The sequence below is a fragment of the Eufriesea mexicana genome, unplaced genomic scaffold (genome assembly GCF_001483705.2).
Source record: "Eufriesea mexicana isolate 0111107269 unplaced genomic scaffold, ASM148370v2 scaffold739, whole genome shotgun sequence".
NCBI lineage: Eukaryota > Metazoa > Arthropoda > Insecta > Hymenoptera > Apidae > Eufriesea > Eufriesea mexicana.
The window spans coordinates 930975-948742 of NW_016908892.1; the positions used below are offsets into that span (position 1 = coordinate 930975).

At 39.3% G+C, this 17768-nt stretch overlaps 1 protein-coding gene across 2 annotated transcripts in view; it reads left to right on the plus strand.

The window, feature by feature from the left end:
• Glut4EF (Glucose transporter 4 enhancer factor) overlaps positions 1-7697 on the plus strand; it is a 169723-nt gene extending 162026 nt beyond the window's left edge. Inside the window, exons 6-9 of one of the 2 annotated variants that reach the window (XR_001890146.1) lie at positions 2729-2829; positions 3859-4120; positions 4879-5845; positions 7266-7697. Coding sequence is in view for 1 of the 2 variants with exons in the window: in XM_017898855.1 (XP_017754344.1) it covers positions 2729-2829; positions 3859-4120; positions 4879-5097 (582 nt within the window). In the remaining variant the exon portion in view is untranslated. Of the gene's footprint in view, positions 1-2728; positions 2830-3858; positions 4121-4878 lie in introns of both variants that reach the window. The other variant, XM_017898855.1, reaches the window with a different exon arrangement.
• Positions 7698-17768: the final 10071 nt, after the last annotated feature.

Here is a 17768-nt window from a genome sequence, read left to right on the forward strand (position 1 = left end):
TCTCGTATTTCCAACGTGTGTTTAACTAAACGGAGGGATCGATATACACATTGAACGTAGCTTTAGAATGTCTCCTGTCATTATCTTCTTTATTATTTATTGGGCATGTTAAAGTTCCCGCTGGGTACCAGTGAAGGACTATATCCACAGTGTAAAGCTGGGAAATATACATAGGGTAGTATATGTAATTATTCACTCTGAAAGAAAAAATTCGTTTGAATATTTATTTTGACTGATTAGTTTTTGCAAATGATCTATCATTAAGTTAAAAAAATTGCCCATTTAAGATAATACAAAATTTAAATGGAATTCTTTAGGTATTTGTATTTGGTTGAATATAGGATTTAATGTAAATATGAAATTACCTTGTTCGATATTTCAGTTAAATATAAAGTATATATATACATTCTCCTCGCAGTAGAATTTTGCAAATTCTCAACCCTCTTTTCTTAACACGTTTCGCATTATCTGGGTCACCGGTGACCCATCATGGCTACCAAAGATAGAACTTTCATTGAGCAAAGATACCTTTTTACTCACCTAGGTAGAATACTCATAAAAAATCAGGTTACCTAAAATTTAACCACCACTATTTTTTGTTAATTTTCCCTTGGGTCTTTACTATTGGAATTTCATTCATCTATTAAAAGAAAAGAAAAAATCATAACCTATTACAGTTTCACATCCAATGTAAAAATTACGTATAACCTACAATTATCATAAATAGACTGATGCCAATCTAGTAATACCATAACCAATAAATAAAACAAAATTTTGGAATATGTACATCCAAAATATATACTTTATGATTTAATTCCAACCATGATCAAATAGAATTAGATTCTTCATTTCCTGAAACTGCTTTCTCCTACAAGAAAAATGATACGTAACATTTATACGATACCGAAATTGCAGTTAAACTATAATAAATATATTCCTCGGAATAAACGTGTTACCATTTCCCATTTATGCACGAAATCCATCCTGGCACGTTTCAAATCTATCCTTTAAACCTCCCTTCATCTGTCTCCAAATCCCGCGTTTCCAAATTGCACAGAATGATATACACGTTGGAGCACACACAAAAGCTTTTCGTGCGACGGATGCGCACGGCCATCTATCGGCAGTTTCCAATCGTTTCACGGTCCGGAATGGCGGATTCAGTCGAAAACGTGGCGGTGCAGTCGGCGTTTGGCGTTGCGTGCGATAGACGGGTCGCGCGAAACGGTTGAAGGCACGATTGCGACGACCGCGTGGCTCGACCGAGCGGTATCGTTGCTGGATCAATAGCACGTGATCGCGCCGGCACCTCTGTACCGGCTCGGCCGATATAAACAAAGAAACGTGGCGCGCAGCGTACGCGGCGGCTGCCGCGCATCGATTTTCCCTTCTGCACGGGGCTTCGCGCGGTACCTGCGATTCACGCTACGCCGCGCTCGCCGACGGACCGTAAGACGTCGTTAGAGGACGTCTGAAATCCTCCACGAGATATTTTGGCATGTGACGAAGTCTCGAGATATAGAATATAAAATTATTCTCGGCGGAATCGCGCTCAAATATTCCTGTTTCTTTCGAATGTAGGTTATGTGTCTTAAGCAGGGATTTAATACCGCTGTTGTAGCAGTGGAACTATGGAGAAATCGACTATGACTGGAATATCGATATTATTTACGTTTTATACTGAAATCGATTATGATCGACTTATCAATGTCAGTATAGTATTTAAACGATATATTAGGTGGAAATGAAATAAATATCGATATTATTTATGTTTTATACTGAAATCGATTATGATCGACTTATCGATGCCAGTGCAGTATTTAAACGATATATTATGAAGAAACGAAATAAATATCGATATTATTTCGATTATATACGGAGATCGATTATGATCGAAATATAAATGTTAGTATAGTATTTAAGCTAGAAATAAATGCCGGCGTTGATTTGGTACTCTATCGAACTTGAGAACCGGTCTTCAATTATTTTATTTTTTCCTCTATTTAATCCATAATTCATACTAGCTTTTCTAACCCTACTTTACGACAGGAACATATACAACGCCGAACGAATTTACAACTCATTATTCTAAATGACACGCAATAATAACGATATGTGGGAAAACGAGTTTCAACATGGTGATAAATCTTTTTAAAGCAGGCAGTTCACACCTCGAACCCTATCTCCGTAAAGCCTCTGAATTGACGTACAGTAGTTGCTAAATCTGACACTCTCACTTTAACGCCATTATCCTAACTAATCTCCTAATGCCGTTTTCGTAAATTCAACATTTCTTTCTTCTTAGGTCATAACCTAACTTTTAATAAAATCAAGAATAAATACCAATTACTACTATTCAATATTAATAATCATTTCGTGCTAATAATTATTAATAACACACTCGCGTATTTCTTTCGATAAGCACATGACACTGATTTATAAATAAAAAATTGTCAAATCTTCAAAAAATTATTTTATGATATATACCTAAAGTAATGCAATTTTATACTCAATTTCTATTTAGTGATATATATTATATACATTTATTATGCAATGGTATCACACAGTTGTGTCTCCAGAAATAGGTTATGTATGGAAATTATTTTATTATTAACATATACGTAGAAGTAAAGGTGTTCAATTTTCTTACATCCAATTAATAATGTAATTATTAATTAGTTATGCATCTGATAGCTGAAGAATGACACAGAATTTATTCTGATTGCAGGCAAATGCAGCGGTGGTGTTCAAATGCACTTGGCCAGGTTGCCTAGAAATCAAAGCGACCGTGGCGCTTATCGAGGAGCACGTGCGTCAATCACACTTGGGGTAAGTCTAAGCGAATAGTAAGACGCAACAAGTCTCGTGAAAATCCGATGAGCTTTCGTCTATATCTTATCGCGTCTGTTGCACGAACTCGTTCATGCGGCGATTAACCCTCGTCTGATGGATATCGCGCCATTTTGCCCTGCCTGGTGCCGTATGCTAACACGCAGTTATAACACTGGTTTTTGCTGTTGCAATTATTAATTCACCATACACGGTGTTAATCGAGATTTAACACGGGCACGGAATTAATTTTGTCCCATTTTGTAAACTTTTATTTTTGGTCTCAGAATATTTATAGATACATAGCTTCCAATTCGTGTCAATATTAATTAATATTCGAGAGGAATAAAATCATTAAACTGACTCCTCTCAGAAGACGTCATAAATCTAGCAAGTAACCTAGATTAGATAAAATTATGCAAGCATAAAATATTTTTCTAGTAATATCCCAATCCAAATAGTCAAATAAAGCAATTGGTTTCAACATTCCGCCATTTTATTCGGAGAGACTAATTTTCCTAGTGCAAAGATCTAGTAAAATTACGTTAAGGCTTCGAATATTAAAATTCTCCAAAAATACCTAATATATATCGCTACCTTCAATAGACTACCAGTGTCAAAAACATCTCAACACCACTGAGAGCACTCTAACCTAAAACTTTCGACAATCATACGATATTCCTACTTAAAAGCGAATAACACCAGAATTAAAATTTCACCAGAGGCTGGAAAATCTCTAAATCTCACTCTCGATCGTAATCTACACTGTTATACACCAACACCCGCCATGTTCCTATCGTTTCTTAACTCAAAATGGCCCGATATCCACCGCGGCCATGTTATCCCTGGAAACCTTGGTCGTTCGAGCGTTAACCTTGAACCGCGAGATAAGATAAGAGCACTCGACATGCGGGAGACCGTGCACGTTAAATTGAAACGTGTAATTTGCTTTTGCTCACGCGCTAGCACGCGCACGTTTCGCACGCGCTGAGATAGGCGCGTTTAACGAGGATCACGCGCGTTTTTCAGGCCGAAAAAATCGAACGGCTATGATAACGAGGAGGACGACGACATCTCCGACCACGAGGAGGAGTTCTACTATCAGGAGGTGGCGGTGGATCACATGAGCTCGCCGCCGACGATGTCGCACCGTGACATGGCCAGGCCTCCGCACGAGGACCCAGAGTACCAGAAACAGCTCCGCCTGGAGGCCACTCCCGTCATTAATAACACGGAAAACATGATGGTGGGCATCAGAGAGCGGAACACGGCGTTCATTTCCCAATCACCGGTACGTGTCGGTGTCTATAGCTTCGGTCTAGTTTGAACACATTTGCTTCCATGGTATTGGTGTCAGCGATTTGCCGTCTCTGTAACTGATCCTTGAAAAGGGAGATTCATTGTGAGACGCAGAGACGAAGATTATTTTGACACCTTTTAGAACGTTTTTGGCTGAACAGGTTTTGAGGAATTAACGTTGATAGCTGATAAATGGGATTCTCTCTTTTTTCTTGGTTTAGTTTGGGAACTTTGGATTTGTGAAATTTTACAGTTGAATTTATGCTACTGTTCTCTTCCTTTCAAGTTTAACCCATTGTGATTAAATAGAATTTTCATTTATCATCATACGCCATTATAGTGGCTTTCGCGGACGTCATCTTTCTGAACGGTGGCGCCTCGTTTATCGTTTGAATTAAATGATGGTTTTCATATGTTTTGTTTCTCACTGTTTTTGCCTTCGCAACGTTTTATAACAGCGTTAACAATAAACAGACAGAATATACAGTGTTCCTAGGGACCAGCGCTAGACTTTCCGTTCAGGCCTTGCCGGTCCGTACGGCCCAGTAGGGCCCGCATAACGACTAACTTTGGCGTGAACGGAAACGGCGTGGCGTTTAACGTATTAAGCAACTTTCCCTGCAAATAGAATTAAGCTATCAGACTGGAATCTTCGAAACTTGCAAATACTCTAGAAGGAATGTGTTCAAACGAAGCACCGCGTAGAGAATCGGGAAAATGCATTCTAACCTGATCCGTTTGCACGAACAGGGCACACCGATCAAACACATAAAGCTGTCACCGCGGCCGTTCCAGGCGTACCAACAGAACATGGGCCTGCTGACAGTGTCGACGGGGAAGATGCCGTCGTCGCCGCGACGGATCCGCGGCGAGACGAAGAAGTGCCGCAAGGTCTACGGTATGGAGCATCGCGACCTATGGTGCACACAGTGCAAATGGAAGAAGGCCTGCAGTCGTTTCGGCGACTAGGCCAAGCGGCCGCCCCGTTCGTATGTCCGCGGGCGGAGACCGTCGCCGAGTCGACCCCAGAGTTTGCCAATGCTACGTTAAACTTCTCGCCAACTGCCAGCAAACAATTGCCAATTTCCACACATAGTCAGTCAGTCGTAACAGTCAAGTTACAGTCGTCGTCGTCGTCGTCGTCGCCGTCATCGTCATCAATCACTGTGACGTTGTTGTCGCCGCGGCGATGGCGACCACTCGCTCGATACTCGCGCGAACGGAGCGTGTTTCTCTTGTGGGGTTCGTGTTGCATCATGGTCACGGGACAGCGAAGAGTACGCCTGTAATATCGTCCACCATCTTCCAGACCCGTTCGACCTGATCCATAAACAGATTTCGATTAAGAGACACCTTGGACGCTGAGGATCCAGGACATGTCCTTTAGCTCCACGGTGTTCAGCGCGGCCGGTGTCGAGCAGCGAAACAGCTCTTCTTCCTGTTTCATCTTCTCGTTCTTCTTGTGCAACCCGTCGTGCAATCCTCGTTCTTCGCCTAGCATTTGCCATTCGTTGGAAACGGGGCGACGAGGAGCACGGGTCTAAGAGAAACGTCAATCCCATGACGGATGGCGGACGCGGTTAGAAGGGCCGATCACGTGTTTCGCACGAGGCAGGAAAAGAATACGAGAATGTCGAGGAATATCGTCCAACGACTTTGTCTAGACACACGGAGTCTCGTTGTCGAGCAATGGTAGAGCGGAGAAGAAGAGAACCGAGTACGTACATAACGAAAGGGGAAGAAAAAGGGAAAAAATAATAGAAGATCGTTGACCGATCGTCGAACGATTTCTTATCGCTCTCGTCTGGCACTTGGCAAACTCCGTCAGGGTCTTTTTAGCCGTAATAAAGGGTTTTGATTAGTAGATAGCGAATAATTGGCGTACGGGACGAGGTGTCCTTAGACTGTCGCGCCCTCTTTGTCTCTCTCTCCATTCTTTCTCTTCGTTATCTCTCACTCTTCGTCTATCTGTCCTTCTTCCTTCCTGTCTCTCATCGAACAAGAGGGCGCGGAACACGGCCTCGCTTCCGGCTCGCCAGCAACAAGAAGAATTTTAAAAGAATAAAAAGAAAAAAAAAAGAATCTTTCTCTTGGTTCGGTAGGTAAAGAAGAGAGAGGCACGCGACTCGAAAAATCGTATCGACATGTGCTGGTTCCCGAACCGACTCTTAGGTCATTGCAATAGGTCTTCCTTCATCCGACGAGGGCGCCCCGGCCCCGTTTCGTCGCCGGGCCCCCTCCACTTGCCTTCTCACGGGATGTCGATCCTCGTCACGCGATCCTCGCAGAGAAAGAGAGACCCACTGGGTCCGCGTGTCGCCTGTGCGTGTCCCACAGCCTGGCCCCTCCATTCCTTCGCCGATTACTCGCCTGCTTCGCACTGGCCCCGCGCATGCGTTCGTAAACCAGTGTTCCACGGTTTCCAAAAATATCAAACGATACTTTCAACCTTGCGAACCTTACTTTACGATACCTGTAGCGAATTATATTTGTAACTCGATATTTATAAGGATCAACGCGATCCCTTGTACTTTACCTGCTTCCAGAAATTGGCTAACAAACGAACGAATATTCACCTGTACCCTGAAAAAGAAATTTCTTGTCAGAATTTTAATATGTAATTGCCACTGAAAATTCTTCACATTTATGTAAAACAGTATGTTTACCGATTAATGAGAATTCTGCTTCGCATGATTAAATTGTCGTCAAACTTTTGTTAATTTTTGAAGAAATTCGTAAATCACGAGACCACGAATTTTTATATATTCGGCATAGGCATCGTGATTATTGGTACAGAAATATTCCTGCGTTTCGTTATAAATTTACCAATTTCTGTCTCGCGTTTCAACTGGAAGATGAAATATTCGTTTACGAATACACCGCATCCGCGGGGTCAATGTAGCATAATTTCTCCGTGATGTGTATGATAGCGTGTGGGAGACGCACGCGACGCGCGTCCCGGACGAAGGGAAGACCAAGAAAAGGTATCGAATATTCGGGTTTGACCGATTGTTCTTCCTGGAAGGACGCAGGCGGGCAGGTCTAGAATGAAAATTCGCCGCGATGATAATTGTGATATTTTTCCTGGAAATTTTATCGAATTAATTAGACGAATTGGCCGCGGGCCGACATTGCAGTTGGGCAGGAATTTCACTGGGGATGACGATGGGCCGATGAACAGCGACGAAGCGTGACGCGTGGATAAAGGGTTGGAGAAAGGAACGCGACGAAAGGAAAGCCGGAAAGAAAGGGGAACGCGTGGAAGCAAAATTTTATACACCAATTATTATACTGCCAGATTAAAAAGTAAATCGATGAAACGAATAAAAAATTATACGAAAAGAAAAAGCACAAAAAAAAGAAAAACCGAAGGTGCAAAGCGAAGAAGAAAACGATCGCAAGCGTCGTTTCGTGCTTCTTGTACGAGAAAATACAACACACACACACACCACAGAGCCAACCTTCGTGTGTGTCGGGCTCAGGCTGCTTGCCGGCCTCCTCTCGACGACCTAAGACCGTGTTCGCCGACGAACGGAAAAGAAAATGCAAAAAGAAAACGAAAAAAAAAACAAAAATAAAATAAAAATGGATCTGCGTGCACGAAATTTCGTCAGTGACAGATAGGCTTCGCAGTTGAATCGATCGATCGATTGTACATACCATAGCCGCGAGGTCCTCCGTCCCGGGCTCTCGCTTTCCGGTTATATTCGTATGAGAATGCGTGCATGTAGGAAACTAAAAGAGAAAAAAAGAAAAAAAAACAAAATGAAAAAGAAACATAAACTCGCGTGGCAGATTTTTCATCGTCGAGCAACTTCTGTCTATCGCGAAACGCTTCTACTTTTAACCGACATCGTCAAACGTGCTCCCTTCTCGCTTCAAACACGAGTCGCGCTTTCCTCGATAGATGAAGAGGACGGTACCCGATTAAAAAGAAAAAAAAGGGAAAAATTAAAAAAAAAAGTAAGAAGAAAAAAACGAAATAGAAACGTGCAGAGAGAAAAGGAAATTATTTGATCTCGATGACCTTTGCGACGTGGCAAACCGGGAATCCCCGACGCGTCCGAGTCCCTCGGCGGCCATATTGGAAAATGGCCGCTCCGAAAACGTGGCGATGGATCTCGACGTCTCGTCGGCAAATCCGAGGGATTCTCTATCGTTAATCATCGCGTGATTATTAACGCTATTGTTACTACCGTTTCTGTCGACAAGCCTCGCACGCCTCTTGATACTGTAACGGGAGATAAATGATTAAGGGTATATCTCAAAGACTCTAGGTACACGCATAGCAACGTCCGTTCGTTTCTTTTCGTCTTTCTTGTTTCGTATTTACTATAACGAGCGGGGACAACCGCGAATTCCCGTCATGTCGATCGATACTCAGTTTCTCTAGTACAATTTCATTCTGTTTTCCTCTCTTTATCGCCGCACACGCGTCTTATCCTCGTTTGCTCGCGTAATTTCACCGTTCACATCAATCTCGGATCGATATTTAATATATACATCTGTATATGATAGTTGTACGTATATTAACGTTCTAAGCGCATACATATATATATATATACCCGTTCTATCGCGATAGCGTTACTCGAAATTAAGCAATTCGTCGAACAAACAAGACGAAACGAGGAAGAGGTTAGGTACGGAGAGAGCGGGAACGGAAGAAAAAAAAACGAAAAAAAATATATATATATAGAGAGAGAGGGGAGGAGAGTCAATTACGGAGTTCTTTCTTGCGCAGAACCGCGTCGGAGAAGAAGAATCACGAAATCAGACCAATTATATGTATATGTATATCATTACCGTGACGGTATTACGTTTTCGCGACACGCGCATGCGCATAGGATCGAGTATTTCCGAACCAAAGACGCCGTCGTATCTCCAGTTTATCGAAGTTCGATCGATCCGTGGGGTTCAGGGTATCCTCCGGGGGGTCGCCTGGAAATTATCGTTGCACCACGAGGATTGTATAAAAGCTTACGAAATACTTTCTATCTCACCGTTATCCTGTTTTCCGATGCGTTGTCTACGTACTTAGAGCAAGCCCACCGTTGTTTCTTCGATCGGCCCGGCCAGTAGAGGAAACGGCATCCCCGAGTCCCATTACCGAACCATATTCCTCGGAATAGTGCTTCGATGGTGGTACCGGAGGAGCAGGAAGCGTTGATCGACGTGGCCGTGCTCGATCGAACACGAGGACCCGGTTGAGCCCGTTGATCCTGAAAAGAAAAGGGGAAATGAGTAGGGGAACGATTAATCGAAGGTAAACGATCACGACGAGTGATCTAAGGATTTCGTAGAGGGAAATTGAACGGAGGATGATTCATCGTGAACCGGTTCGCGGGACGCTTTTTCTCTTGAGAGAAAAGGACAAAATGGAGGAAAAAAGGGTAAATAGGAAATGAAAGTGGAGAGCATGCTCGCGTGCATAGGATAGAAAGTAATTGCCGTCCAAATAGGTTCCTTCTTTCGAATCAAAATTCTCGAGCCAAGATGGCGTCTTGGCGCGCGCTTTTCCGGGAAACCCGCAGTAGAAACGCCGAATAATGCTACTGGTGAAAGGAATATGGCGGTCAGGGGACACCTGCGTGTCGTTGGTGCTGATAAATACACGCACCGAAGACGGTTTAGAAAGATCGAAGTCTCGATCACGAGTTTCGATCGTTGGGGATATTTTCGCGTGGATGAAAAGCGAATGAGGAAATTTTTTTAGAAATATTCTTCTTATTGTCTCTTGTGACGAGCCAGATCGTTGGGATTTTCTAGAAGTGTAAGTTTTAGGAAATATTTTAGTCGAAGATTCGTTAAAAGTGTTTTAACTTTTGTCTGTTTGAAATTATTTAACGTTGTAATTTGTACGTGTACTTGACGACCAAAATGGCGACTGAGTATTCCTTTTATTTTTTTTTCTTGGTGTGTGTTTTACCCCGTATATTGTAACGTCTGTTTTCTTTTTTTTAGACTGAAAATGAATTTTAAATTTTATTCCAAATTTTAGCGATGTTTTTGACGTGGTACAAGGATAGTCACTGTTCTCACGTTTTGGAGATCGTTGTATTTGTTTATGTATACGTTTGGCAGACGTGATCGTATAACGAATTTTTAGGAATTTTGATAGATCGATTATTTACAATGTACGACGGATCGAGTAGTATTATTCGGCACGTATCGGTCGAAATTCTGATTTTTCTCTTGGAGAGATGAAAGAAAAATATTATTCGAAACAATGAGCAGGATCCAGAAAGAAAAAAACTTGATTTTACCGTTATGCCTTTGAACAGAGAACGCATTCAAATGAACCGAAGCCGGATCCTTTCTTGCGTGGAGTGTCGAAAGCGAAGAGAATTTTGGCGGGAATTCAAACACAGGCACTACGTGGATAATCGCAGTACAAGGTTAACGATTGTGCCATCTGAAATGCCAAATATTCTCTGGTACTTTTATCTTAAAGTAAAAATTCGAAGAAAAAATAAAAAACAAAAAAGCGCAAAAAAAAGAGGGGAAAAAAAATAAGGAAGAATAACATGGAACGAGAAACAGAATAAAAATGGAGGGTCATCTGACGCGTGAGAAACGTTTGAACGCAGAGAGAACGGAAAAAGAGGGAGAACTTAAAAGATTCGTAACGGAAGCTTTACAGACTTAAAGATACCTCAGGTTTATTTCTTACGGAAACGATGGTGGGCCATTTTGATCGAAGTACTATAAATCTGCCTCGGATTGAAGAGAGATAACCTCGTTTAAACGCAGGGCACACGCATCTTTCTCGCTCCGATGAAAATGGCCGACCGATAGGCACTGAAACTATATTTCATACGTATCTTCTCGCGAAGTAAACGTCAATATTACTTAGTCGAATTCGTTGCATCGAGTCGAGGACTCGTTCGTTATTATTGTAAAGTATATGTAATCGCATTTAATAGATCGCCTGAAAACGTTCAAACGCCGAGGACAAACCTGGGCCCAATAATTTTCTGCCGACTATCCTCCAACGACAATATGAATAAATAGAGAAAAAAACGTCGTTTTCGTGTCTACAGCGTTGCCAGAACGGGTGTACGGGCGTTACTCGATCGGACAATGGGTGGCGGTCGAATCGCTTTAACCTTGGATTTTCTTCAAACGCGACACTCACGGCTCGTCTCGCGAATCGACGTATCGTTGAAATCTCGTGCAGCGACGACTGAAATAAGGCGTGTAAAAAGAGTGCTACACCATTGGCAACACTGTACGGCCGCGATAGCTGAGCATAGTCCGCGCGCGTATTAACCGAACATTCGATCGATTCGACAAGCGAGCCAATTAGGGGCGATCAAAATCCTATATTGAATGACAGCAGAGACAGTGATCGCTCCGAATAATCAATCCATGGGCTCTGTGTCCCAGCACGATCGCCGAGATTCGGAAGGGAAAAACAACGTCGCAGAGAAATTAAATGGCCGGGATTATCATACCAAAACGATCTCATATCGATTTAATGAAATGCAATTTTTGATCGTGCGGTCGACCGGGGGCGCCGTTCACACACACAGACACACACATACACGCACGCCGGGTCAAGCGGCGACATCTTGAGTAAGAGCGACGAAATTCATTGCATGTACCTGTTTATAAAATCGTCGCCGACCGATGCGACCAACGCGGGCAGAAGGCAAGACGTATTTATAAATTGATGTCGAATCAATTAAAGCGGAATCCTTTTACCGCTGGTCGCCTTTTAGGCCGCGTTTGCACTTGGTCGATCGCACAAAGCAAAGACATATTATTAATAGTATATTATATTATTATATTATATATTATTACCATCGTCATCGTCATTATCATCATTTCTAAAAAAGAAAACTATTAATGAGCCTCACTAACGATAACAATTAAATGATTGTTAAAGAAGAAAGAAACAGTGAAAAAGGAAGAAAAATGCGTTGTAAAGAACTTGTTAGTATTACGCAATATCCCATGCATCGATATATGTACCGATGGATTATGTTATCGATCTATCCAAAACACACCAAGCTGATCAGAAAATCCGGAAGAGGGCTGGAACGGCGTGCAACCAGCGACTCGTTAAATCTGTATATCCGTATATCGCTGCAGAAGCTTCTATTTATCAAGAATCTAAAGAAGTGTATCGTAGGTTAACCTAAAAACTGCTGTGGTTATGTCACATTATACGTCACCTGGATAATTCGAATATACCGACCGAGGAACGAGCTGCAAACTGGACGAAAACATTGAAATTACACTGCAGTGTAAATTTCATCGTCGGACTCTTTGTAGTAATAAACTTGCCTGACAAAAGCCGTATCAACTTATTAATTCATCTTAGTCCGTTAAGTTCGTCAGTTCTTTCGTTCATTGACACGTAAATATTCGCCATCGCGAGATATATTAACACGCCAGATGGCGCAAACAAAGTTATCGCGTTTGTTAAAATAAATCGTAAGGCTTGCAAATTTACGCATGCGTACAAATACACGTATGTAATACATACGTGATTACAGTCGATTACATTGTGGTGATTATCGTTGAAAATTTATAATTTTGCTTTTTTCCCTTTATCTTTTCCTGTTTTTATTAACTGTTCTTTTAATAAACGATATATTTAGTAAATTAAGAAAGTAAAATAATATGTGTAATTAATGAATGAATTATCATGCTGGTAGATTTTAATAATCTATATATATTCATATCGGTACGTGAAATATCAACAAATTTTACTTTTAATCGACGTTTTACTTTCTAGATTATTTTATTTATTAGGTAGCTTCGTTTCTATATCGGCAATGAAAAGGACGGTATAATTAAACGTTTAACCTTGTATTATGTTTAATATTTCATTGTGATAGTAATGTAGATAATTTAATGATTAGAGTATCGCTAATTTTTATTTCGACTGACCGAGGTCTTTCAATTATATACCGCATAATATTTATTTCGTTGCTCAAAAAGTTTATGTGTATATATATATATGTGTGTGTATATATATATATATATATATATATATATATATATATATATATATATATATAATTTATCGAGACGATAAAACAACGTGTTTACACACAGGGAAAATTTTTGACACCGTGTACTTTAATATTCGTACCATAATGGGACATAATCACAGCTTCGGATATTTACCCGCCCAAAATAAAAATTTTTGAGTCGCAAAAATGAAATCCTCAAAATTTAAAGGCGTCGATCCTTAATCGATCAAATTTCTAAAGCGATTCTGTCCGACGACCATTCTATATATCCTAAGCTCGATCAATATCTGCGATGTTAGAGTAGTATTAAAAAATATATAGATATAGAGTGCAAAAAAAAAACATGAAATTCTATAAAATTCTTAGAATTATTTAGTTGTATTAATTTTTCATTTTTACTAGCCATCGAAGTTATCGAGAAACCAATGTACATATATATATACATATATATACTTCATCGGAGTAATGTTAAGAAAATTCAATAAAATTTGAGGTTATTTTGTCCTACATTAGGCATTGTATATAAAAGACATAGTAAATGAAGAATAAAATGAAGTATAACGGAAAGTATTTAGAGATGAAAGACAGCTTGAATGAATTTTCTACGAGTACAAACCACGCGAATTCAAACAGGTCAATATCAGAAAGTACAGTGCCCCTAATCGATCAATGACAGTCCATTGGAGTCTCATTGGTTTGTGCTTGCTGAAAATGCTGCTCTTAATTACATGCCGCGACTGTATTTAATATTCCGTCGAACGCGTCATAATACCATTATTAAGACATCACACATATACGTTTGTAGAGATACATTAGTAATTAACAAACGTTTTGAACACCATCTTCCTACTAACCTTAAAACAAGTTTCGAATTCGTAGCGTAGTATCGATAAAGTAGTTGCACTAATCGTTAGCAATATCTTATTATATTTAAAGAAAGAAATTAGTAAATGCAACGAAATTTCGGATATTATTAGACGTATTATAAGAATCTGCAGTGTGATATGGATTGCTTTAGAAGAGAAAAGTATAATCATTGATAGCTTCGACTCTTTTCGTATGTATCACGTAATCGATGGTAACGAGAATACGATTCTGTCGCTGGTAGCACTGGTAATGTATGCAGGGTGATCTGTCAGAGATGGCACACCTGATTATTTCCTTTTCCATTGCAGCTACGAAAAAAAGTAAACATTAAAATTGTTTTTTCAAAGAATGTTATTTTTTAAATTACATTCGAATCGAACGATTTTTTTGTTTTCAGTATATTTATAAATTCGAAATATGATACATTATGAGAAACATATTTTGAGCGAATTAAAATATTGATAGGCACTAAATTGAGTATTTATTATCTGTATCTTAAGTATTTACGTGTAATTATAATTTTGACATTTTACATTCTTTTCGTCTTTAACAGCAGACAAAATATTTTCGTGCTGTTTCTGATGTACTACTCTATGTACGTATATACTGTTTCAGAATGTACGACGTTTTAAAGAGGTTAATTTGCGAATGTTTTGTCCGCGTTCTTCGTGCGTCGAAAACCAAAACAGCTGGGTTCGTTCCAAGGAATATGTATATTCGAGTGCACGTTGCCGACGCGTTACTAATTAGATAATAGATGGCGAGGAGTTTTATTTGTTTTATTAGATAATAAATATTAAGATACGTAATATCGACGCGCGCGCCACGCATACGAAGACTCCTTTTACGCAAAGACTGTTTTACTTCGCGTTGTGTCTAAAGGACTGTTTTTGTCCCGATGTTGCACACGCGGGGTTAGATAATAAAGCATATCAGGATCGGATTATCGGGTATCCAAAACTGGGCGTACGCATGAAACACGATACGTTCGAAACGAATTGTCGTGCAACACAGTATTCGTTTGACACGATCAAGACACGTTTCCATGGTAAATTTTACCGAAAAACATCGATCCGATACTGAATGCTCATAACTCGATTCGATTCGATATATTCGTTACGATCAGATGAGCGGATCGTAGATAACGACGTAGAAAGTACATTGTCGCAATGACTTCTGTACTTATGTACTACATAATATAGAGGTACACGCTGGTCGAACGTTTTTTTGAATACCGCTACCGATACTATTGTACAAATATTTAACGCGAAACCATTTTTAAGAAATTTTCTCTACGTATGGTCGTCCAATTTGAAAAAGAAAAAAGACAAAAAAATGAGGATAATTCGCGAATCGTTCGAACGTCGAAATATTTTAGTAGATATTCGTTACGATAGCGAATTATCTGCGCTACAAGTCGACCAATCAAACGATACGACGGGTCAAAACCCGTATTCGCAATACACTAATAGCAATAGATGTCCTGTGTTTTTATACGCGCCTTCTTTTCGATGCGTGTCAATGAAATCCAAACACAAAGAACGAGGGACGAATAGTGGGGCGCTGGCATCGCTAAATCGCACCGCGCGATGTGGCATTTCGTACGCACTGGAATACCTACGACGTGCATTGTTCGATGAATCATTTTTGTTACCCGAACTAAAGTACGGATTGTACCGTGTATCTCCGTCGATAATATGCTCTGCCGACAAATTATAACACATACCTTCGTGGAACACACGAACGCGTCCGTTTCGATAATGCAATTTTGTCTTGCAGCAACGGGCCTAACCCCAAATTACGAAACATTTGCGCGTGCGGAAAACGTTAAACGGAAAATCGTTTTTTCTGTTACTTTTGCAATTACTGGGAAACGTGTAATTATCGAGGTAATCACGAGCATAGAAAGCGTATTATATTTTATAGATTCAGTAACTTCGTCATTAACATCGTCGTTACCTTTATTCAGTGACCATTCATTCGTGGACCTGTGTGTAATCGAAGCTGTTCGTTGTTTTGTAAATTTATGTATATTTATGGAAGGCACGTGTTACGTAATAACCATGTATCTCCAAATGGATAATAAAAATGATCAAACACTTAAACGATCATCATAATGTACTCCGGTTTGTAATACTTTTTATTACGGATATACGTTATCCGAAAAGTTTGCTATTTCGAATCGAATTCGATCGGATAATTATCGTTGCGTCTGTCTTTCGCTCACTCACTCGCACGCTCGTTCGCTCCTTTTCGCTATCTTCGTTTCCATTGACATTTTTAATATGCAATTTTGTGACAGGGTATAATCAAACTTCTAATTAGAGGTTAGCAGCATATGTTACCGTTGAAACACCATCTCGCGAAGTTCGATTTTTTTCGACCTTCGTACATAAGGTATAGAGGGCGCGTTTAATCAATTTTACAATGGAGAATCGTATTTAATATTTTGATTATGTTAGCGAAAACGATTCTTGGTAATCGATCGAACTGATTACGTATTTCGTGGTTTCTTTGTATATTTATGATCTTCGATTAAGAAAATTATTTGGGTACAATTATACCGATACCGACGAAAGAATTTCGATTGTTATATCGATTATTGATTGGTTGTGGGGTCTGTATCGATAAGTGCGTCTGTAAAGAATTGGAAGAATTCTCGAAAGTGTAGGTAAAGATGTCTCGTCAAAGTGAAATGACAGGAATCGACAAGTACGTTAAAAGTACGCTTCAACGTAAACAGGAAAGTTGTCCTTAAAGTTGTATTTATATTCTATCAAACGTAATGCAATGACGATAGTGAAAATATATTTGCAGCGTAGAAATAAGCAGCTACATAAAAAGGAAAAAGGATAAGACATTGCAAGGTTGAAGAAATGAATTTATCGTGTACTATAAGAAGACATAAATATTTAACGACAAATAAAAAATCTCAAGCTATCCATACGCTAGCCGAATATTGTATAAGCCTTTTGAGATCATTGTTATTATATATAAAAATCAATATAAATGGTAGAAAGTAGTTGATCAATCGACGACGACGACGATGACGATGATGAGGAACGAGATAATAATATATTGTAGTCATATACGATTAACATTATTAAACATTATATTTTATTAATTATTACGTATATGTTGTATATATAATAATGACCAGTTATTATTATATATATACACATATACCAATTCGAAAATATATACATAGATATACCTATGTAAGTATTGTGTTACATAGAATATATGTTATTATGAATTCTTCTGCATTATTGTTTTTCACCATTTACACCTTCTACTCGTTAAATGACATTACTTAAGTAATTTTTAAGGTATTAGTGGTCATTAAGTTGTCTCAATATAATTGGGAATAGTAACCATGTGTAATATGGACAAATGATATACTTAATGAGATATATGCGATTGAAATGGCTTGTTTCACGTAAATATATTTTTACGTAAACAATTAATCAACTGCAGTCAGTGAATCACATTTAAAGAAACATGTTCCTTCGTAATAAATACGCTCGTGGATGATTAAATGTGTTTCATGATAATTATAGCATTGTATACTTGTATATGATAATTGTATTTTAAAAGTAAAAAAAAGAGTTAGAAAGGTATCTTTTAAAATAAAGGCTACATCCTTAATTTGAAGAGAAATAGTGTTTCTCTTGTTGCTTGTTATCTATATCTTATATTTTATACAGTTTATATTTCATATATGTATATATTTTATGCAGTTTTATAAAACATTATAAAATATTATGAATTCACTATATAATTTAATAT